The 25,076-nt window shown below is 36.4% G+C and overlaps 1 protein-coding gene across 1 annotated transcript in view; it reads right to left on the reverse strand.

Annotated features, from left to right (window-relative positions):
* The window catches only part of Atp8b4 (ATPase phospholipid transporting 8B4 (putative)), a 216,463-nt gene that overhangs the window by 185,774 nt on the left and 5,613 nt on the right, over window positions 1-25,076 (reverse strand). The window contains exon 2 of the mRNA XM_076848565.2: window positions 5,499-5,557. Within this exon, the coding sequence (XP_076704680.1) occupies window positions 5,499-5,557 (59 nt within the window). The remainder of the gene's footprint in view (window positions 1-5,498; window positions 5,558-25,076) is intronic.

A 25,076-nucleotide genomic window follows, 5' to 3' on the forward strand; every position in this document is an offset into this window, starting at 1 on the left:
CTCACATACGAGAAAGATAGTGAAATACTAGAAAGACAGTGAACCAATAAAGCAATAATAAAGTTTCAGGTGATGAATATGCCAATGACTCTAATTTGATCATTACATAATGTCTACATGAACTGAAGCATCACATCATACCCTATAAATTTGTACAGTATTATGAATTTGTCAAAATAGTATTTTTAAAAAAATATTAAAAATAAAGTTTTAATGGTACAACTATAATTAATTTAATAAAATATTTGGTGATTCCAGGGGGGTAGTGGTAAAAGAATGATGGTGGACTATATTTTTCTACTCTACTCTTAACTTTAGATTCTAAGTCAAGAGAAAAGCAAAGTGACTATGGAAACACAAAAAGCCCTGTTGAAATGAATGGGAGGGAAACAGAAGGGTCTGTATAGCAATGACTGCTGGGAACTGGAGGTACTGAGCCATATTTGTTGCACTGAATGAACACTCTTTGGAAAGTCCAAATGAGCATATTCCACCAATCACAAAAGTCATAAGAACAATAGATTCCATCCAATAACCATTTGTCAACTAAGCATATTAATCCTAGATTTTTGGGTTAGAATCATGACTTTGGATAGAAGGCCTTCTTTATAAGCTGAAAACTCTTTAGTTAAATCTCACCAACTTATAAAAACCTATGTACTTCCCAGGCAGGATCAAAAATTCAGCTCAGGAGGGGGAAAAAATCTCCTATCTACCTAAGTGCATGAGATATTCAGATAAAGTAGTCAGTTTTTCTGAAGTTTCTGAGTTTGAGGAGGAATAACTTTCTCATCACTGATGAATTCATCCCCTTTCTCAAATTATTCAAAGTTCAAGAAAAGTAGGAAAAGAGCTTGCGTGGGCCACAACTAGAGAGAACAAGAACCAGTAGAAACCAATGTTTTCCATCATTATTTCTTCATTTTTAAATGAGTCACAAAATAGCCATAATTAACCCAAAATTTTTTCTGACATTTCTTGACATTCACACCTTTTCATAAAACTACAACTGTTTACCCTACTTCTTCCATTCATTTTAAACTCCTTTTACCAGGGATAATGAGTCTGTCTGCTTGGATCTCTCACACATACTAAACATTTTTAACATTAACATATTTTAATACAACTATTCTCATTACTTCTATTATGCATTCATTTTATTAACCAAGAAAACTTTGAACTCCCTTCTAATGAGAATACTCATTCTAGCACTTGGCTCACTCCTCTCTCCAATCCCACTTTTTTCTACAACTCTTGGCAGTCTGAAATTCCTCTTATAATTAATTTTCTTTCCCACCTTCCAATTTTCACAATATCATGTCTTGTTTACCAATTAATTTTACTTAGAATCATTAACCTTGTATTTTGTTTATGTTCTAAATCCTTTATCTTCTTTATCTATTCAAAGTGCTTTTGATCATTTTCTAAGCCTGTGTTATGTCTTATAATGTGTTTTGCAGCTTTAGAGTTTGGTGGTAAATTAATTTTCTCCATGAATTGAAATATCTTCCTTCAGCCTTCAAAGAAAAAAGCTTACTTTATTAGCTTAGTGTATGTGGAAATTGCACCATTTATCTGAGTTTTATGTAAATTTTCCTGCTCAATTGACATATACAAATGCTAAAGATAAGATTTAAGGTCATTCTAAGGCCACTTTGTAAAATTTTCTATCTCCCTTTATCTTGTTTTGTCTTTTTGGTATAAAAACTTTGCCAATGGGTACGTGAGGGAAGCAAAGGAGATTAGAGTAATTGGGTTGTTGTTTTGGTTTTATTGTGTTTATTTGTTTGCCAGGATGGGTCAAAATAATAGTATGATATCATGGAAAAAAAAAACACACATACCCCACCCAAGACTTTGGAATCTGACCAATTAGAGTTTCAACACTGCCATCTTTTACTTGTGTGATTGAGAAAAGTTACTAAATGGAGCCTCATCTACATCTCGCTGGGCATTTTGTTTGTGGGTTGGTGGTTATTTATGAAGCATAATGAAACTTTACTGAAAAAATTATCAGCCAAAGCTACAGAGTAAATTGCAGTTACATGTAAGATATCAAGACATTCTTTATAACTTGATTGTTTGAAAAAGTCATCAGTTTTTCACTGTTTTTATTTTTCCAAAGCAACTGGTACACAGCTAGATTGACAACCACATGAGTAGAACCCATTATTTACTTACATAACCTTAAATCCCTTAGGTAAGATATCTATGTCTCGATGTTTTAATGTACAAAAGTGAGATGATAAAAGTACTTCATGGAGTTGTAAAAGTAAATAAGTTTAATATAGTAAAGTACTTACAACTATGACTTTCATTTGGTGAGAACTACATGTTTTAAACCATTATTGCTATTATAGCTACATTTATTACTATTGATATTATCACACCATATATCTATGATATTCGTGCTGACATTGTAGGAAAAATTCTGAACTCAGCAAATGCTTTGCACAAGAGTAGGTAATCAATAAATATCTCATTAAACTATTATCATTTTAATATGGGCTTATTTTGGAAGGAATCTCTACAACCACACTTGTTTGTACTATTATTCCTCTTCTTGTTTTAGGTACATTGTTTTTTATACTATTGTATAATCTACATAATTTATTAGCAGCTTCCACACCTTCAGAATCACACATTTGCTCAATCTGGGACATATTATCAGCTGCAAACAGTTTACAAGTTTAGCCTATTCCTCAGTAACATCTTAACATTACTATCACCAAATATCTTACTTCATCCAGTTCTTTATAAATAATCCAAGACTTATTGTGATTATTTTCTCAGAGCCATTTTTCTCTTACATTTAGGAAAAACTGAGGATTAATAGAGAAATCCATACAAAAGGTGTACCACGGGGCCTGTTACATAGTAAATCATCTAATAAGTATTAGTGTCACTATTATCAAATATTTTATATTAATTAGCTGATACAATCCTTCAGTAAATAATTTCATGAGAAAAAAATTCTTCAGGTCATAGGTGAAATAACTGATGCTCAGAAAAATAAAGAGATCGAAATCACAAGTTAACCATTAAGATAGAGAAAAAAGATTCACACTAAGGTCTATCTTATCCCAAAACACTCTCTCCATTTCATTTGAGGGCCTTCGCCATTTCTCCTTTCATCTTTTTCATGACAAAAAGTTTGGGCTTATTTGCATTTATTTTTCAGTATTTTGGTGGGAAGAATACTTCTCCAACTGATATAAGTATCCTGCCTGGGATCTATTGGGGGTCTCTCCAAATCTACTTGCATTTAGGATGATATCCTTTAAAACTGGGCAAGACTAAGCAAAAATGGCCAAGGCGTGTTGTATATTATTCTACCTTACTCCTTACAATAATTCTATGAAATAGGTGCTTTTATTAGTCTCCATTTGTAGCAAAACAAACTGTGGTTAAGATAAGCCGCACAGCTCACTGCATTGGGAGTCCCCAGGAAAGGCCATGTGCTTGCTCTTTCCCACTGAGCCACAACAGTGGGCATTGCAGTTGAGATACCTGTGCCCCTCACTTTTTTCAGCTTCCCTTCCTCCATTTTTCATGTCATTCTTGGTTTTGCCAATCCATAATGGATTTTGCTTTTGCTCTAACATGTTTGCACTCAGAGACTGAGCTGCCTTGTAGAATCTGCTATTGTTGTGGAATACTGTTCTACTGCCCTTTTGTTATTAGGAAACAAAAGAGAAAATACAGCAAGAGTTGCACACATGTGTGCTTTTGCTCATTATCATGAAAGATGAACTATCCTTATAGCACTAGCATATCATTACTCTGAAAAGAACGATCTGAAATCATCTGGTAAGTTAACATCTACTCAACCTGGTGGGCACAAAGGTGTCACACTATTTCTCAAACTTCGGTGTAAGTTTGAAATATATCATATATTAAGCAAAAAAATAACTGTAAATAGAAAAGGCTGTCATCTTAGAAAGCACTTTTAGAGTTACTGCTCACAGAATGAAAACACTTGTTATACATTGGAAAATAAACATAGCCACGTACTTACATGTATAATTATACCCATAGCAGATTAGTTATTATTGTTTTTCCTCCCTCTGATTGGGTATTGGATGATTTTGGCATAAGCTATGCGGCTTAATCAAGGTTTTCAAGAGTCATCCTCTACAGTTAAAAGAATGGATGTAGAATGGGTGGAAAGGCATCACCTGGAGATGACCAGAGGGGCTAATTGACCGTATGTCAGGAGACCACACAGAGTGGCATTTGTCACCTTGAGAATAATAGTTTCTCCTTCTGAGGTTAAGACACACGTGCATCACCCTTCTGAGGGGGATTCTTCTTCTCAAGGGCAGACTTACTTTAATAAAGTTCACAAGACTGATAAATAAAATCAAAGTATCAACATTGTTTTACAATGAAAAATCTGTCATAGAAACAGCAGATTGTCTCCCTGTGGGGCAGCCTACATGGAAAATCAAACTATAATCACAAGTTTTCGTGACTAGCACAGAATGAGAAAAAAGAAGTATTAGATACCTCTGCTGCATATTTAATAGTGTCAAGCTATATTGTCCAATGCATCCATCCATATATACAGGAAAAGACCCACCCATAGGAAAAAAATACTACAAAGTTCCTTGACCAAAACTCTCTCTCCTCTGGCCAGTGCCCAGGTTTGCCCACATGACTCTCATATTTTTGTTTTAATGGCCATCACACCCCTCTTTGAATGGAGACTCTTTTTCATTAAATGCACTGACACACTCAACATTATAGCAGGTCTTGTAGGCCACGTATCACCTATAGAAGTGATTCTGCCAGTTGCCCATGTTAGAGCTTTTAAAAGACTCTATATAGAAACTTCATGTTGAGACATAGATCACAAAATATTTATGAGAGGCCATAATATAATTCACAAAGTCATTCATTAATGTGTCCCAAGTTCCTAGAACAGTGCCAGTCACTTAGTAGACTCTTAATAAATATTTCTTATATAAATGAAGAAAACTCATTTAAAAGAAAAAATAGTTCAGAATAAGCCTAATGAAACTAATGATCCTCACCATTCACTTTGTAAATATAATTATTCGGAGCCTGGGAACTTTATTCTAAATATACTTTTCCACATTCATCATGAATTAGTGAGAAAAAAATCCCTCAAATGCCATTCATCAACTATCATACACTACTACCATTTCCATCACTAAATACTATCAAAAAGGGCCATTTTCATATTGTTCTTGAACCCAAATGGGCACCAAATGAACTATCAATTCTTGATAAAGAAGATATTTCATCATCTCACAAAGCCAATAAGCACACCAACCAGTCTTAGTGCAGAAGAGAAATAAGTGTGTAAACATTACAAAAATATATATTTATGGAAACTTCTGACACCTTGCTTTTGAAACAGGCCAACAAAGAAAGTTTATAGTAAGGTCATAAGGTCCTAGAAGGCGTGATCCCACTTATAGTCCTTAAGGTCAGACCTACCCTAGCATGTATGTGCTGTGTGTTTTACTCACCGCATACTGGAACTTTTCATTATATTCACGGTCATTGGCTTTTACAATCCGTTCTACTTCTAAAGAGAAAGAAAAATCAGGTATGAAATCAAATTTTAAACCCTCAGCAATATATAACTCATTAAAATAAAATCTTTCAGGTTACTTTCTTGTTAACATTACAAGAATTCTTTTCTTTGAAATCGAAGGGCAATGGCCTTTTTCTAGCCTAAATATTGGAACCTGCATTGGAAAGTCTCAAAATGGAAAGCTGAAATGTTTCTCATTGTCTTTTTGATGCCCAACATAAAGCAAAACATTATGTGCTTCCAATTCTATGTCCTTTCCACTCCACAAAGACCTTTTCCCTTAACTTCAGGTAATTATTAAAGGAGAAGGAGTCACTGAAAACCAAATGTACCCTGAGATTTTTTTTTTTTTACAAAATATAATACAGCTAAATAGAAACATACAGAAGTGAAACAGCAAAAATATCATATAATTAAGAGACTGAGACCTTTAATTAGAAGTAACCAAAAAGTAAAATCTCTTCAGAAAGCAAATGCAATCACCAGTACAAATAACAAAATAAAAGAACAATAAGCTCAAAGGTTATGATAGTGCACAAATAAAATTTTGTAAAGGGCAAAAATAAAAAATAGTGCCCAGAAATACCAGCAGTGCATGTTTTATAGTGAAGGTGTTCTTGTCTCATGCTTACTTGGGGAGTTACTACCAGAGTTGGACAAAGGTTTCTGATAGAATAAACTTTGTTCTATCAGAAAAGAGTCAGTAAAATTCTCACCCATGCAAATGGTGGCCTCTCATGGTAAGTGACATAACCCAACCCACTCACCTGGGATTTCCTTAATCCCACAGTTCTTTAACTGAGTACAGGACAAGGTAAAAGGTATAGGTATAGGGGTAAAGATAAGAGTTTAGAGAATGTACATACAATCACAGAGACAAAGAAGATCTGGAGGGTGGAAAGTAACTTGAAGGCACATGTCAGGGCTGAGAAAGGCAAACCAAGAGGTCAGAGTAGAGCTGCAAGCAGAAGAAAAAAGAAAAAGATGAGCAAGATGAAGAGAGAAAGAGGAAGGAAGGAAGGAAGGAAGGAAGGAAGGAAGGAAGGAAGGAAGGAAGGAAGGAAGGAAGGAAGGAAGGAAGGAAGGATATACTTAGACTTTAGCACCACCCTCTGCATGCCAGACACCATGAATTGTAAGAACTAATTTTTCCAGGAAGTCCAGGAAGAATCTAAATGTTTCTTTGGCTCCTGTGGCTTATCTTCCAAACCTGAAGGTCACCTCTCAAGCTTGCTCCTGACACATGACACCCTGTTTTCAAGGTAACACTTGGGTTTCTACCATCTGTAGGGTGTTTTGTTTGCTTGGCACCCACCTATGTGGTTTCCTTTTTGCCTATGAGTAGTCAGGCCCTGTGATTGTTCCTGTTTTCTAGTCTGACTCACCTAATTGCTGATAAGAACAATATTGAACTGAGGTCAACAGCTGACAACACCTGAGTGGGCCCACCCCTGATTGTGGATGACTCTAAAATCTAGAACCCACCAGGAAGCAATCTTCAACCAACCAATAATCCAAAAAAAAAAAAAAAACTTCAAATCCTAGCTATGAAAGAACAATTCTTTTTTCTGATTCTCCACAAAGAGCAAAAAACTCAAAGCCCAAAATGGTATTTCAGAGGATGAAATTATTTAAAAGATTAAAAATCTAGATAGTTTATTTATACATCCCTATCTTAACCCAGGAGTAGTAAAACAGATAACAGGAAAATAATGGATATTATTGGTAGGGTGGAAGTGAAAAGATCTTTCTAAATGGCAAAAGTTAACTTGGCCCACTGATATGGGGCATCTAATTTATGAATTAACTTTGGCTCTAAGTAAAAAAAAAAAAATCTTATATACTAATTTGAATATTTATTGGCCTTAGCTTAGATCATGCACATTCAGATGGCAATAATTTTCAAATTTTACTTTTGTATGATGCACATCAAAGAACAGAAAGCTCCTTACCTAATTTTATCTACTCTAAATACCAGAATCTTTACTCTATGAGGTAAGTAGGTGCCATTTATCCAGTGACTTCATGAAACCACACTCTACAAGGATTGAGACCAGCCCTCCCACAAAAATGATCAAGTAATTTCTATGATGGGTCAGTTTGTGTCCAAGATTGCCCTTGTCCCATAAGATCTGGTTAGAGCTAACAGTCCTCTTTTTTTGCTTCTAAATTCTTAGGATTAAATCTTAATCTTTGCTTCTATATTTCCAGTAATTACTGTCTTTCTGAATGAACCTTTAGGATTAATTCTGGCAGATTTCATATTACTTCACTAAGCTCTGCAAAATTCTCACTTTGGTTCTAAATCCCTCCACCTTTTTGCCTTTAACCTAACTATGCTAAACCTGAATATCTTTGCAGGGATTAACTTTCTTTTATATGCTACCAGGATATATGAGGGGATATAAACCCTTCATGCAATAACTCACATCCTACAAGAAAGGAAAGTAGAAATAAACTCTAGCAACAAATTCCAGTGAGAATGGCTTAGTGGTTCAGTGACTTAAACTAATATCTCATAGGCATCATGGGACTTTCCAGATGTAATCTCAATAGGAAAGTGGTCACCATGGGGTTTGTGAACGACCAGCATAAACTCACTCTTGAACAATTATCAATAAATTTGTGTGACTCCAAAAAAAAGAAAAATGAGATATGAGGATCACTTTTTAAATATAAAATATAAAAATCATTTTTTAAAACCTGGTATATCACCAAGGGTAAAGTACAGTCAAAGAAATACAAGGTCTTCCCATTTAAAACGGAAAAATGAGTATGCTCTTTACCTGCCTAACTTCTCAAGTCCCAATGAAATTACAGAAAACGTTTTTTAAGAATAAAAACAGAACAGTGCTACAAAGCAAAAGTATAGCTAACAGAGGTTCATAAATTTTTAAGAAAGCTCAGAAAATAAATTAGAAAGTAAATGAATCGTTATGACTGAGAAATTAAAAAGATAGGAATAACTCCAGCAACAGAATTAGGAGAATGGTCTTCCCAGGAGAGCCCCCAGAGCAGCCCAAATTCAGAGTCAGTAAGTATAAAAATTGAGAGTGTATTATAGACAGGGTGACAGTACAAATCTAGGCCTATTAGCTTTGTGAAATAATTGATAGGGTCCCCTTTCTTCTCAAAGTGTCTCAATGTGGATAATAAATTATATTATTACCTTACTTTTGGAATGTCGTCAGAGTAATTGTATAATACTGGACCCAGATAGTCCTTCCCACACTCCCTCTTTTGCCCAACATACCAGAGGAGGAAACCAAGAATGGTGCACAGGCCTAAGAGACAAGCAGCTCTGACCCTCTACAATAGCTTTAGTAGACTTTAATAAAGCCTGCCAGTCATGGAATTTTCCAGACTCCTGCCACTCGCATAGAAAAGCCTGACAGCTGACTACTCTCTGATCTTCCTATTTAAAGGAGAGGACTAATAAAGAAAAAGAATTTTGCAACTGCACTAGCCTAGCCAGTTCTTCACTTAAAAATATAAACCAGTTATCAAAAGTCACCAGATAGCTGAAAAAAAAAAAAAATCAGCACAATTTAAAAAAAAAAAAAAAAGGATCCTAGAGAAAGAGATAAAGACAGGTGGAGAGGGGATTGATTTTTCTAATTCTAATTAGTACCTTGAAGATATGTAAGAAGACATATCACCCATGAAACAAAAACAAACTGATAGAAAGGAAACAAGAGTGAATTCTTGGAAATTAAAGATATTTAATAAACAAACAAGAATAGAAAAGATTAAAGAAATCTCTAAAATATATATTGACATGACAAAGAAAAGGAAAATGTGAAAAGAAAACTTGGGGGAGTGGAACACAGGCAATGGACGGGAAGACATAATCAAATAAACAAAGAACTCTGCACTAGAGTAAGCCATAACTCTCCAAAGTGAAAGGGCCATTAAATGACAACCAGGATGAATGGAAAGAGATCCACAAATCTTCATAAAATTTTTAGCTCTGAAGACCAGGAAGCGATCCTTAAATCTCCCAGAAGGGGGAAAAAATTGGTTAAGCCCAGAGACATAAGAATCATACCAACCTGAAGTTTTTCATCAGCAACAAAGATGCTAGAAGACTTGGAGTGATGCCTTTCAGGTTTAATGAGAGATGAATTTGAACTTAGAAGTTGATATCCAAGAAAGCAAACAATCAAGTATGAAGGGATAATAAAGACATTTTTCAGACCTGCAAGAATATTTACATCTAAGAATAACTTTTCAAGAATGTACAACGGAAAAAAAAAGTTGTCTTTCTGAATGAAACTTTATGATTAATTTATATTTATTTTAAATTTTAAAAGTCGAGTAAAAAGTGTAGAAGCAAGGGTGGTGATTAACCACAGTCAAGAATGATAATAGAAATGCAAAATAGGATAACCCACATATCTGCCCAAGATGGAGCGTAAATTCTGTAAGGAAGAAGAATTGTCTAGTGCCCTTTATCTCACAAAATCAATTTTTTGGAAAAAGTAAAAGTACTACCTATTCTTGGCTCAGACATTAATTTCTCTAAGAACATCTCACAAAGAAGTCATTGGTACAAAGAAAATAAAAATAAGATTTTTAGAGCTCTGTTTTATAATCGCCCTATAGATGTCATACCAAAACTCAATTCGAAAGGATCAATAGTGTCCCTGTACTCATTCTCTGCTGATCTGATTAAATCCAGTAGCATATTTTAGGATCTTTGGATGAATAAATGAACTGAATGTCCTTCAATCATTTATTCTAATCATTATTTCTCTCAAATTCACTTGCGCTAAATGCTGTGTGACCATAAGCTTCAACATTTCCTGAAAAGTACCTGGAGAGTGGCTGTATTGTGTTGCTAAGTACAAGCAGAAGATCGGTTGGAAGTAAGGTTATACCTCTGTGTCAGCTGAGGAACAAAGACAGATATCTGGAAGGGACACCATCATTCACCATCCCAGGGATCTACCCAAGAAATCAGCCATCAGATAGAATTTTCTTGACATTGTTTTGAATCTACTTCAGAATATAGAAAAATAAGTAATGCCTTCAAAGTCCTACTTCACACAGATGATGGAAATGAAAAAAATGTAAAAATATGAAAACCAATATAATTTGATGTCTTCCTCAACCAATTAAATATCAATGAAGCACTCATAGACTGCTTATCTTTGAACCCATGTGCTTCCTGTTACATTCTCCAAGATAACTACATAAGGATAACTCATTTATTTAAGGAAGTGGTTACTTATGAATCAGTAAAATGTTAGGGATCATTTACCAAAAAGAATAACTTGGTCTCAGAATTACCATCCTATGGTCCCTTACACCACTGATAGAGCTGATGGTTTGTTAATGTCACTCTGAGTTCAAGATTTTTTTTTTTAATCTGTGTTTACTTGGCTTGTCTTTCAATTTGGAAGAGAGATACCTGTAGCACAACTAAAAGTGTTAGCAGATCACTTAAAAAAAAACAAGTTCAAAAGGTGATAGAAACCTAACACTATCTGCTGGAAAATAATAACTGCAATTAAGATGCTGTTCCTTTATAGGCAAGATTTTTAGCACCCATAAAAGTGAGAGCTTGATGAAAGAGCCCTCAGATAAGAAAAATCAGCCTGGATCTTGAGACAAGAGGCCTGAAGTACACTAACTCATAACCTCTCCTGACCTATGATTTCTCAGTAAAATAACACCACTATGGGTCATAACCATTTAATGAGGAAATGTGTGGGAAGCACTTTATAAACAGAAAAATACCAGAAAATTCTTTCTTCAAAAAATAAATAAATAAAACAGAAAATAGATGAAAAAAGAAAATCACCCAAGCTTGGATAGCCAGTCTTATAGTTGCTTATATTATTATCACCCAAGAGGATCTTAAAGTAATTTTCTGAATATTTTCAGTGGAAATTGGCAAATGCCCATTGATTCTACTCCAGGTCCCTGAAGGCAACACCCAACTGCTCATCTGGGCTCTTCTCCATCATAATGTAATGAATTATGCATTATTCATCTTACACTTCCAGTAGGCAAAAGAAAACAGCTCATTTGTGTCTTTTTTTTTATTATTGGTTTGTCTGTGAACAATTCATAACACCTTACTATTTAAGGCCAGTTAATGAAAGCAGGGCCTTTGCTAACAAGACCAAGAGGAAAAGGAAAGATTTGGGAGGCTTCCACTGGATCCAGGAGTGACCACAGCAAGCAAGAGTCCCTCATTAATAAACACACTGTCTTTCTTCAATTAACTCCAGAGCATTTTGTCCTTCACAAAATGCGGTTTAGAAGACAGCCTTCAGGCACTTGGCTTTAGACCCCCCAAATCATGAAATGATAAAATGCTATGGAGAATTCAGGGCCCCTATGTAAAACCCTGATAGCACAGACAACCATTTCTTGAGCAAGGTTGGTACTGATGATTGTCTCTAAACATGGTGTGTCATCTGGGGTTTGGGATTGTTGTTGATTTTCGGGGTTTGGGTCAGAAATCTCAGGGGGAAAAAATTCCCCCAAGCTAAATCAATAACTTCAGTTTTTTCCTTTCTTAATTTTCTTTCATTATTCACAATCTGGTCTATGTGGATGGAAGCCAGACCAATTCATTAAAGACATGAGGAGAAAACAATGAGTGGGGAGAGCTTTAAAGAAAAGAGTTCCCCAGACTCCAAGATTTTCTGATTTGATTCCAAGAACACATTCTGATACAATTGAAAACTATGTGTCTTGAATTGGGGTTTCCTATTGAATCCCAGTGGTGACCTGCAGCTTCTGGGACTTATTGACATTTAAGTTGAAAACTAAAGATAATTAAGGGGAAAAAAAATCTTCCCACAATTTTTTTTTATTCTTGTCCCCACAAAAGAGCTTGGAAACAAAGTTAGGGAATTCAAACAAATACGAAAGGGCCTTGGGTTTGTTTTCTTCTTGGCTAAGCCAATTTGCTCATCAAGTCCAGATAGTTGGAAAATTTGATTTATTAGGCACTTTATTCCTTACATGGCTTATGATAGCTTCACAAAGAAATATAAAATTTTTATTAATTCATTCTTCTTCTAAAATAATGAACTGAGTTATATAAATAAATAACTCAGTTAAACCAATAAAATCTTTAGATAAGTCCTCAGCATTTAGCTTCCTATAAATATAGAAATAATAAGTATAGATTCATAACTGAGGATTTGACTCACTATACCAATAATAATAATAATATCTAATGTTTATTAAACACTTATTAAAAGCTAGATATTTTATGAAATATCTGAATGCATTATTTCATGTATCCTCCAAACTATTATTAGTCTCACCCTACAGATAGGGAAAGAAAGACCTAGAAAGATGATACAAGAGAGTCAGAATTCAAACCCAGAACTGTCTTCCCTGTAAAAGATAGTTGGCAGCAATTCTGGGTATGAGGAGATGGTAGATGATACCATGCAGAGATGACTGGGAAACTGCAAATTGGGGTGTGCCTGAGACCAGAGGTCAAGGTGAGAGGGGCCTCTCTCATGGGATGTAATATTCTGGGATGTTCTTCAAATGGTACGCACACATACACACACATACCCATTCCAGTTAACCTTGTGGCCCAGTGGCTTCTTATATCTCACTCATTTCCAGTCCTGGTCTCTACTTCACTGTGGAGGACCTGTAGGAATCCTCTGGCCCCTCTTTGGAGACTTTGGGGCAGTCCTAGCTGAGGATGCTCTCCCAAAGCCCTGTTCACAGATGACTGCTTTCTTTGAAGCCCTTATTACATGTGCAAGTTTTACTTTGCTGTTTTAATTTCACATTCTTTTACAATTTGAGAAAGAGAATGCAGTTTTATGGACTGGGCCAGAATCAGAATGCTTTCTCTAAAGAGAGATGTTTGTCATTTTAAGATGGATGGAGCTACAAATTGAGTTTCTTTAGTACATATTGGTTCTGTATCTCAGCTCCCTGAATCTGTGTGGCAAATTAACATTGCTGGAGTCAAGAGAAAGTGATTTATTACAGAAATATTTATTGAGCTCTTTTGGGAGGCTCTACTCTAGTCAGTGAAAGAATAACAAAGACAAGTCAGCAGTTGCCTTCAAAGGGTAGGCATGCCCACAAATACAAGCACAGCAAGGAAGCAAAGAAGAGATCCAGAAAACCACAGGAAAGCAGAGAAAAAAAAACTCAAGTCCTGATGGGTGGCCAAACATGTCCCACCCATGCCAGGCAGATCTGAAAGGAACTTATGTGGCTGTATACACACCAGAGTGTATTAGGCTGTTTTGCCATGCACCTTTTCCAATCTAAGCAGCTGTGTTTACTGAAAAGAAATGTGCCTGAGGACTAAGATGGGGAAAAATACAGCCAGGAAAACAGGGAAGCTCAAGGGGAATCCAAGATGGCGGACCAGAGGGAAGCAGCATTCTGTGTCACTCCGTGACCTGGGTCTCAACTAGTGGGAACACTGCTTTGCTGAGAGTGTTAGAGGACCCCTCCAAGCTGATCCCACACAGGCATCACAGCCGCCTTGCTGTGAGGCCCCATTAAGCAAGCAGCATTAGAAAAGGACTTTCGACTCCCCACTACTTGCCCACCCAGGTCTCACGAGTGCCTTGGTGGGACCACCGGCATCAGCTGCAGAAATCCCAGACACTGCTCACATGAAGGACACTCAGCTGCTAACCACACACAGGAACTCCAGCTGCCACTCCTGTGTGGACCCCCATCTACCAACTTGGGGCTCCCTGGTCACCTTCATCTTGGGACTCCACAGCTACTGCCAAAGTCCCCACTCAAGGTAGCCTGTCTGCACCTGGGGACATCACAGGCTCTGAAGAAAGCCAATAGCCACAACACTGCAAGCCACACTGCTCATCTCTGAACGCATCAAACAACGCCATCACCTGGCTCCCCACACCCGACCCAACACCCCATCTGTAAAAGCAGCAGCATCCATCTTGGGTCACCTCCATCACCATTTTTAGTCAGGGCAACTATCAGTTTGGAACACCAGATAGCCAGGTGAGGCCCTACAGGGCCACTATAAGCCTATAGGGTAAAAACGATAATGCTTCGGATCCACAGAGCTAGAAAGGAAGCACACAAGCAACATGAAAAGACAAGGGAAGAAAGTGCCCCCAAAAAATCAACATACCTCATTATTGCAATCCATGGCTAGCACAGAAGATGAAATGACAGAGGAGTTCATGATGTACATAATTAAAATGTTCTGTGAATTAAAGGATGAAATAAGAGAACAAATACAGGCAGCAAAAGATCATTTTGACAAAGAGCTACATAAGCAAATATAGGAAGTAAAAAATGACTTCAATAGGGAGATAGAGATTCTAAAGAAAACCAAACATAAATCCTTGAAATGAAAGAAACAATAAACCAAATTAAAAGCTCAATTGAAAGCATCACCAACAGATTAGACCACTTGGAAGACAGGACCTCAGACAATGAAGACAAAATATATAATCTTGAAAAGAATGTAGACCACACAGTGAAATTGGTAATAAACCATGAGCAGAACATTCAAGAAATATGGGAGAGCATAAACAGACCAAATTTAAGAGTTATTAAAGTAGGGGAAGGCATAGAGTTCCAAACCAAAGGAATGAACAATCTATTACATAAAATAAAATCAGAAAATTTTCCAAACTTGAAGAACAAATCCAATACAAAAAGCTTACAGGATACCAAATGTACCAAGCACATTATAAGGAATATGCCTAAAATACAGAATAAGGAGAATATTGAAAGCAATGAGAGAAAGGGAATCAGATCACATACATGGGGAAACCAATTAGGTTATCTGCAGATTTTTAAGCCCACCCTGAAAGCTAGAAGATACTGGAACAACATATATCAAGCTCTAAAAGAAAATGGATGCTAACCAAGAATTTTCTATCCAGCAAAATTAAGCTTTAGATGATGAAATAAAAACCTTCCATGATAACAAATGTTAAAAGAATTTACAGCTAGAAAACCTGCACTATAGAACATCCTTGGCAAAATATTTTATGAAGAGGGAATGAAAAACTGTTGGAATAACCTTCAGTTTACAGCTAGCAGCTAGCAGTTATGAGCAGCTCAGAGTGCTTGAAGAATCTACACTCGTTCAGGTCTGATAGGAACACCTGCAGGATGGGATGCTCTGCTCTAGCGATCCGTTAGTGAAACGATATCCTTAGCACTTTTGGTTAGTGTTGCCAAGCTGCCGGACCAGGAAACTGATAGCCAGGAGCTTCAGGCATGAAACTCCTAACTTAGAAAGCCCCCTCCCCTAGGGATAAAGACCCTTCCTGATGATAGCAATATAGTATGGTTACATTAGGCATAAGATGATTGGCTTATGGATATTATCTTGTTCATGTATGATTGACGGGCATGCCCCACTAGAACCCTATAACAATTGTATGCATTCCAAAAATAAACTGAGCTACTGGACTTGAGGTTTATATCCTGCCAGTTCTCTCACAAGCTGTGTATTGATTCCACATCTCTACCCGCCACGACCGAGGTAGCCGAGCGACTAATTGACCACATCAGTGACCAGAATGACAGTAAAAAACAACAATGAAAATCAGCAGAAGGAGGTATTGTACTAAATGAAAAACTAATCAAAGGAAAAAACAAGTCAAGTTAAATAACAAAAATAAACAAAAATGGTTGGGAATACAAGTCATGTCTCAATAATAACCCTGAATGTTAATGGCCTAAACTCACCAATCAAAAGACATAAGCTAGCTAATTGAATTAAAACAAAAGACCCAACAATATGCTGCCTCCAAGAGACTCATCTCATAGGAAAAGACACACAGACTGAAGGTGAAAGGTTGGGAAAAAATCTTACCACTCACATGGACTGAGGAAGCAAGCAGGGGTTTCCATCCTCATATCAAATAAAGTAGACTTTAAGCTAATGTTAATCAAAAGGGACAAAGAAGGACATTTCATACTGCTCATGGGAACCATACACCAACAAGACATAAAAATTATTATAAATATGAGCCCCAAATAATGGAGCCTCTATGGTCATCAAAAAAATTCTTGTCAAGTTCAAGAGTCAAATTGACCACAACAAAATAATTCTGGGAGACTTTAACACACCTCTTTCACCACTGGATAGATCTTCTAAACAAAAGCTGAACAAAGAAACGATAAAACTCAATAACATAATCAATAACTTAGACTTAACTGACATATATAGAATATTTCATCCTTCAACAAGCAAATACACTTTCTTCTCAGTAGCACATGGATCCTTCTCTAAAATAGACCATATATTATGCCACAAAGCAACTCTTAACAAATACAAAAAAGTAGAGATGCTACTCTGCATTCTATTAGATCATAATAAAATGAAATTAGAAATCAATGATAAAATAAAAAATAAAAACTACTCCAAAACCTGCAGACTAAATAATATGCTACTGAATGAACAATGGGTTGCAAAAGACATCAATGAGGAGATAAAAAATTCTTAAAGGTAATGAGAATATTGATATAACATATTGAAATCTCTGGGACACTATGAAGTCACTACTAAGAGGAAAGTACATTGCATGGGGTTCATTCCTTAAAAGAAGAAAAAGTCAACAAATAAATGACCTAACACTACATCTCAAAGCCCTAGAGAAAGAAGAACAAATCAACACCAAAAGCAGTAGAAGACAGGAAATAATTAAAATCAGAGCTGAAATCAATGAAATTGAAACAAAAGAAACAATTGAAAAAATTGACAAAACAAAAAGTTGGTTCTTCCAAAAAATAAATAAAATTGGCAAACCCTTAGCCATGCTAACAAAGAGAAGGAAAGAGAAAATTCAAATCTTTAACATACATGATGAAAAAGGAAACATCATAACAGACACTATAGAAATACAGAAGATAATTAGAAATTATTTTCAAAGCTTGTACTTTAATAAAATAGAGAATATCGAAGGCACCAACAAATTTCTAGAGGCATATGAGTTGCCCAAATGGAATCAGGATATTACACACAATTTAAACAAATAGATTTCAAGCAAGGAAATAGAAGATACCATCAGAAGCCTACCAACCAAGAAAAGCCCAGGACCAGATGGATACACAGCTGAGTTCTATAAGACCTATAAAGAAGAACTAATACCTATATTCTACAAATTATTTTGTGAAACAGAAAAAGAGGGAGCACTTCCAAACTCATTCTATGAGGCTAATATCACCTGATTCCAAAACCAGGCAAAGACACATCAAAGAAAGAAAACTTCAGACCAATATCATTACTGAACATAGATGCAAAAATTCTCAATAAGGGGTTGGGGTTATGGCTCAGCAGTAGAGTGCTCACCTAGCATGTGCAAGTGTTCAATCCTCAGCACCACATAAAAATAAATAAATAAAATGAAAGTATCGTGTCCAACTACAACATATATATATAAAATAAAAATTCCCAATAAAATTCTGGCAAATCAAATACAAAAACATCAAAAAGATAGTGCACCTTGAACAAGTGGGGTACATCTCAGGGATGCAAGGTTGGTTCAACATACAGAAATCAATAAACATAATTCATCACATCCATAAACTTAAAGAATCATGCAATCATCTTAATTGATGCAGCAAAAACATCCCACAAAATACAGCATCCCTTTATGTTCAAAACACTAGAAAAACTAGGGATAACAGGAACATATCTCAACATCATAAAACCTAAGTCCTAGGCCAACATCATTCTAAATAGAGAAAAATTGAGAGCATTCCCTATAAAAACTGGAACAACACAGGGATATCCTCTTTCACCACTTCTATTTAACACAGTTCTTTAAACACTGGCCAGAGCAATTAGACAGACAAAAAAAATTAAAAGGATATGAATAGGAAAAGAAGGACTAAAATTAGCTCTCTTTGCTAATGATATGATTCTATACCTAGAACACCCCAAAATTTACCAGAAAACTTCTAGAATTAGTAAATGAATACAGCAAAGTAGCAGGATACAAAATCAACACCCATAAATCAAAGGCATTTCTGTTCATCAGTGACAAATCCTCTGAAAGGGAAATGAGGAAAACTACCCCATTTACAATAGCCTCAAAAAAAAATAATTGGGACTCAACCTAATAAAAGAGGTGAGAGACCTCTACAATGAAAACTACAGAACGCTAAAGAAAAAAATTAAAGAAGATCTTAGAAGATGGAAAGATCTCCCTTGTTCTTGGATAGGCAGAATTAATATTGTCAAAATGACCATACTACCAAAAGCACTATACAGATTTAATGCTATTCCAATCAAAATCCCAATGACATTTCTCATAGAAATAGAAAAAGCAGTCATGAAATTCATCTGGAAAAATAAGAGACCCATAATAGCTAAAGCAATCCTTAGCAAGAAGAATTAGCAGATCTCAAACTATACTAAAGAGCAATAGTAACAAAAACAACATGGTATTGGCACCAAAATAGACTGGTAGATCAATGGTACAGAATAAAGGACACAGAGACTTACCCACATAATTACAGTTACCTTGTATTAAACAAGGTGCCAAAAACATACATTAGAGAAAAGACAGCCTCCTCAACAAATGGTGCTGGGAAAACTGGTAATCCATATGAACTTAAACCTCTATCTCTCACCATGCACAAAACTCAACTCAAAGTAGATAAAAGACCTAGGAATTAAGCCAAAGACACTGCGCCTATTAGAAGACAAAGTAGGCCCAAATCTCCATCATGTCGGATTAGGCCCTTGCTTCCTCAATAAGACTCCTATAGCACAAGAATTAAAATCAAGAATCAATAAATGGGATGGATTCAAACTAAAAAGCTTCTTCTTGGCAAAAGTGAGGTGAATAGAGAGAATACATCTTGGGAACAAATTTTTACCATTCGCACATCAGATAGAGCACTAATCTCTAGTGTATATAAAGAATTAAAAAAGCTAAACACCAAAAAAACAAACAGCCCAATCAATAAACAGGCCAAGGAACTGAACAGACACTTCTCAGAAGATGATATACAATCAATCAACAAATATATGAAAAATTGTTCAACATCTCTAGCAATTAGAGAAATAGAAATCAAAACTACTCTAAGATTTCATCTCACTCCAGTCAGAAAGGCAGCTATTAAGAATACAAACAACAGTAAGTGTTCGCGGGGATGCGGGGGAAAAAGGCACACTCATACATTGCTGGTGGGACTGTAAATTAGTGCAGCCAATATGGAAAGCAGTATGGAGATTCCTTGGAAAGCTGGGAATGGAACCACCATTTGACCCAGCTGTCCCTCTCCTCGGTCTATACCCAAAGGACTTAAAAACAGCATACTACAGGGACACAGCCACATCAATGTTTATAGCAGCACAATTCACAATAGCTAAACTGTGGAGCCAACCTAGATGCCCTTCAATAGATGAATATATAAAAAAAAATGTGGTTATATATACACAATGGAATATTACTTGGCAATAAAAGAGAATAAAATCATGGCATTTGCAGGTAAATGGATGGAGTTGGAGAATATAATGCTAAGTGAAGTTAGCCATTCCCAAAAAAAAAATGCCAAATGTTTTCTCTGATATAAGGAGGCTGTTTCATAGTGAGGTTGGGAGGGGGAGCATGGGAGGAACTCTAGATAGGGCAAAAGGGTGGAGGGAAAGGCAGGGGGCATGTGGATTAAAAAAAATGGAGGAATGAGATGGATATCATCACCCTAAGTGCATGTATGAAGACATGAATGGTGTGAATATATACAACCAGCGATATGAAAAACTGTGCTCAATATCTATAATATGAATTTTAATACATTCTGCTGTCATATATAACAAATTATAATAAAAAAGAAATTTTAAAAAGGGGGCTTTTTGGGCTGGGATTGTGGCTCAGCAGTAGAGCGCTCGCCTAGCACAGGCGGGACCCGGGTTCGATTCTCAGCACCACCTAAAAAATAAAGGCATTGTGTTGTGTCCATCTACAAAAAAAGATTCTCTCTCTTTCTCTCTCTCTCTTAAAAAAAAAAAAAAAAAAAGAGGGCTCTCCTCTGCTGTTCCTTCTAGTAGCATATCTGTCCCAGTGTGAAAAGAACAACAGAAAATAAAAAGGAGCCTCGTTTATTTACCTATTCATGAAATATCAAATAAAAAGCACTTAAAAAGAGATATGAGTGAGCCAGGATTTCAGGCAGAAAAGAAAGGTGGCATTTAGGCCATCTGGCCACTTCTCCCCAGCTCTCCTGCCCTTGCTTTGGTTTAAGCCACCATCACCTCCCACCTCCTTCTGAGATTACTGCAATAGTCTCCCCTCAGGTCTCACTGCCTCTGCCCCTGCCTCACAGTCAGCCTATATTCTCAACAGAGCAGCCAGGACAGTCCTTTCAAATTCTCTTTTCTATTTCTGTTTTAACAAAAACTATGAGAAACTTTTTTTATGAGAAACTTATTGGCTCAGAACAACATCAACATATCATCTTACAGTTCTGGATGCTGGAAGTCCAAACCTGTTATCAGGGCTAGTTCCTTTCAAAGCTCTTCAGGTGAAACACTTCCTCAACTTTTCCAGCTTCTAACAGCTGCCCACATCCCTTGGCTCATGGCCCACATCCCTCTGAACTCTGCTCTCATTGTCAGGCCTCCTTCTCTGACTCTGACCGTCTGACACCCTCTTATCTGGGTCCTGGCAGTTATTCTGGGGCCACCTACATAATCCAGGGGATTGTTGCCATCTCAAGATCCTCCACTGCAAAGTTCCTCTAACCACAGAAGGGAATGTATGCCTAGGTTCTGGGGAGGTAGATATTTTGGGGAGTGGAAGCTTCAATCTGCCTTCCACAAGGATCATCTCTTTCTAGCTTCTCAAAGTTTCAAAGGACTTCAAAACAGTCACAGTTAGATTGTCAGCTGCTTTTTCAAAAGAATCAGTAGAAATTTGAAAGCAGTGGAATGACATCTGTGAAGTTCCAGAAGAAAAGGCTATCTGCCTACATACAGGAGAAGTATTCACATTCACAAATAAATGCAAAATAAAATTAAAACTATATTGAGATTTCATATCATTTTACTCAGAATGGAAATTATCAAGAATATAAGTAACAATAAATGGTGGTGAGGATGTTGGGGAAAGGGTACATCCGTACATTGTTACTAAAAAACACTCTGGAAGGCAGTACAGAGATTCCTCAAAAAAAGAACTAAAATGGAACCATCATATGACCCAGCCACCCCACTCCTTGGTATGTATCCAAAAGATTTTAAATCAGCATACTACTGTGATACAGCCACATCAATGTTTACAGCAGCACAATTCAAAATATCCAAGCTAGAGAACCAAACTTGGTGCTCTTCAACAGATAAATGGATTAAGAAATGTGGAATATATATACAATGGAGTATTACTTAGTCATAAAAAAGAATGAAAGTATGGCATTTCCCAGTAAATGGATAGAACAGGAGACTATCAGGCTAAATGAAATAAACCAGTCCCAACAAACCAAAGGTCAAACCATTTCTCTGATAAACAGAAGCTGGTCTAAAATAAAGGGAAAAAAGAAAATTGGGGGAGATGTATTCCATCAAAACAAAGTTCAGTGGAGTAAAGAAAGGGAACTAAGGAAGGAGAGGAGGGACAGGATAAGGGAAGAACAGCAGAATGAACCTGGCCTAACCTTCCTATGTACATATATGAATACACCACAGTGATCTAACCTTATGTATATCTATAAGGCACTAATTTTTTAAAAATCTATAAGTAAGTAACAGAAAGATCAGGAGTGTAGAAGAAAGGATATCGGGGAAGGAAGAGGAAAATGAAAGGGGAAGTACTAGGGACTGCATTGGAGCAGTTTGTTTGAACTTTTCATACTTTTATAATTATGTCAGAATGAATCCTAATATTATGTGTAACTAAAAAGACCCAATAAAAAAAGCATCATAAACAATAGGTGTTCATTCAAACATCTATTGAGTTTCTGGAACAAAATGAAGAACAGCATGCTATATGTTTCAAGGTCAAAAAGGAGAAAGACAGCAGAAATTTCCTTGTGGAACTCAGATCTCAGTCATAAGATAATAAAAATTTGAAAACTATGAACCATGTCTTATATTAGAAAAAACTGGGAGGTGTCTAACCAAAAAGACAGATATAAAGGGAAATTCAGAGAGAGAGAAAACATGGAGATGTAACAATATGAGGAAGGTCTTCAAATATCTGATGATCTTTAATATAGATGGTAGAATATCTATTCTGCATTATTCACAAGCTCAGAACAGAAAGTGAAATTTACAAGGCTCTGAAATTCCAGTTAATATGTAATTGAATTTTCTGTCAAAACAGAGAACAAGTCATCTCCTAAATTAGATGCCTGAACTACCTGTCAGAGCAAATATTCAAGGAAATATTCAGCTGCACTATAGGAATAGATTATCAAGTTGGAAGTAATTACTATGGTTTGAGTATCTACCCCAAGGATTTGCGTTAGAGGATTTGTTCTTAGTGCAACGATATTGGGAAGTGGTAGATCTTTAAAAGGTGGAGTCTGGTTGGTGGGTTTGGATCACTGGGGTGCTGCCCTCAGAAGGGACTAAGGTAGGTTTAAGGGACCTGAGTTCTTATGAGAGCAAATTCCAAGAGCAAATCTGACTCCTGACTCACTCTCTGAACTCCTGTTTAGTGATCCAATCTCTTCCTCCCCTGTGTGTTCCTACTGTTGGGATGCCAACTGCCAAGAGGTCCTCACTAAAACTGAGCCAATGCTGGCACTATGCCCTTGAACCTTCAGAACCATGAACTAAATAAATCTCTTTTCTTTGTTGAAAAAAAAAAAACTGCTTCTGCCTGGGGTACTATGTCGTAGTAACAGAAAACTGGCTACTACAGCAACCTAGAACTGTATTAAGAGTACTATTAGATCAAAGGTAGCAGCAGAGGGAAATAAGGTATAATATTTAGTTTCTCACAGTGTACACTACATTTAAGAATCATCTCCTTAGAAGTGAACAGAAGCCAAGATAGAAAACAAGTTCTCTATGGAATAATATGTTCGGAGAAAAAAAGTGAAGAAGACTGAACCAGGAGGAAATTCTGTAACAAGGGTCCGGTGAAGAAGATGAAAGTATAAATCTGAGAAGCAAGAAGAATGTGAGGGTCATGAAGACTAAAACTGATGAGCATTCAAGAAGAGAATAACCACCGCTACTAATACCAAAGAGACATGAGAAAGGACGGTGTTGAAGAACAGGTTCTAGGCTTCTCCTTAGGAAGTCCTCTGTGTTGGTGATCTTTTACAGCAACCTAACCTAACCCACATCAGGGGTAATAAAACATCAGATCTCTCTAAGCCTACATAGTGCCACATTTGGATAAAGTTAGAGTAGCACACAAACTCAGTAAGTACTTGAGAATAAGAAGACAGCTCTTCTCTGAACTTTCTATTTGCAACTCTGCAAAATGACTATGGTGGTCAGTTTTTAAATAGAGAATGAATCCTCTGTGAGAAGATTTCTATTCCAAGACTAAATCACAGGACAAAAGTCTGGAGCACACCTAGGTCTAAGGACTCCAATGCTGTCTCCTTCTGTTCTCCCAATCAGAGAGGCTGATGAACCTACGGATGGAAGACAACGTCCTGCAATATTTAGGACAAGCAGCAGGACTTGGGATCTCTGGGATGATCCCTATCATCTTTTTTTAACACTTATTTTTTAGTTGTAGGTGGACATAATATCTTTATTTTATCGTTATGTGGTACAGAGGTTTGAACCTAGTGCCTTATGTGTGATAGGCAAGCACTCTACCACTGAGCCACAACCCCAGCCTCCCCCCATTATCTTTTTACATAGAATTTTAATGTGGTAAAATAGAAGGGATTAGGTGGTTCTCACCTCTAGTGGCACCAGAGAAAATACACCATTCTCCTTCCTTCCTGAATACCAAAAAGTTATTAAAATATACATGAGACATCATTAGGAAATTTAAGCCCAAAGTTATGAGAGGGCTTTTGTGAAGCCAGCACTGTCTTAAGCATGTCATTGACTTATCAGTACCTTTTGGTATTTCATTTCAATGGTCTCATTCAATTAAACTAAAGAAAACAGATTTTGAAAAAAAGCATGATCCAACTTCACAAATGAGTTACTATAACAGACAAAAAGCAAGTTTAAAACAACAGCTACTTCATGTAACTGCAAAACTACTTGAGAAGACAGCCTTTGGATTTCTGTTGTTGTTCCATAAGAGATAAACCCAAGGAAAAATAAGTTCTTTAAAAATATATATATATATATATTATTAAGCCAAGCACAGTGGTGCATGCCTGTAATCACAGAGATTTGGGAGACTGAGGCAGGAGAATAGTGAGTTCAAAGCCAGCCTCAGCAATATAGTGAGGCTCCGAGCAACTTAACAAGACCCTGTCTTTAAATAAAACATAAAAAGGGCTGGGAATGTGGCTCAGTGGTTAAGCACCCTGGGTTCATTTATTGGTTAAACTATATATGTGTGTGTGTCTGTATAAATTTTATATACTTGTAAATTTTATCGATACAGGAATTTTATATATATATATATAT

The sequence above is a fragment of the Callospermophilus lateralis genome, chromosome 3, assembly GCF_048772815.1.
Source record: "Callospermophilus lateralis isolate mCalLat2 chromosome 3, mCalLat2.hap1, whole genome shotgun sequence".
Lineage (NCBI taxonomy): Eukaryota > Metazoa > Chordata > Mammalia > Rodentia > Sciuridae > Callospermophilus > Callospermophilus lateralis.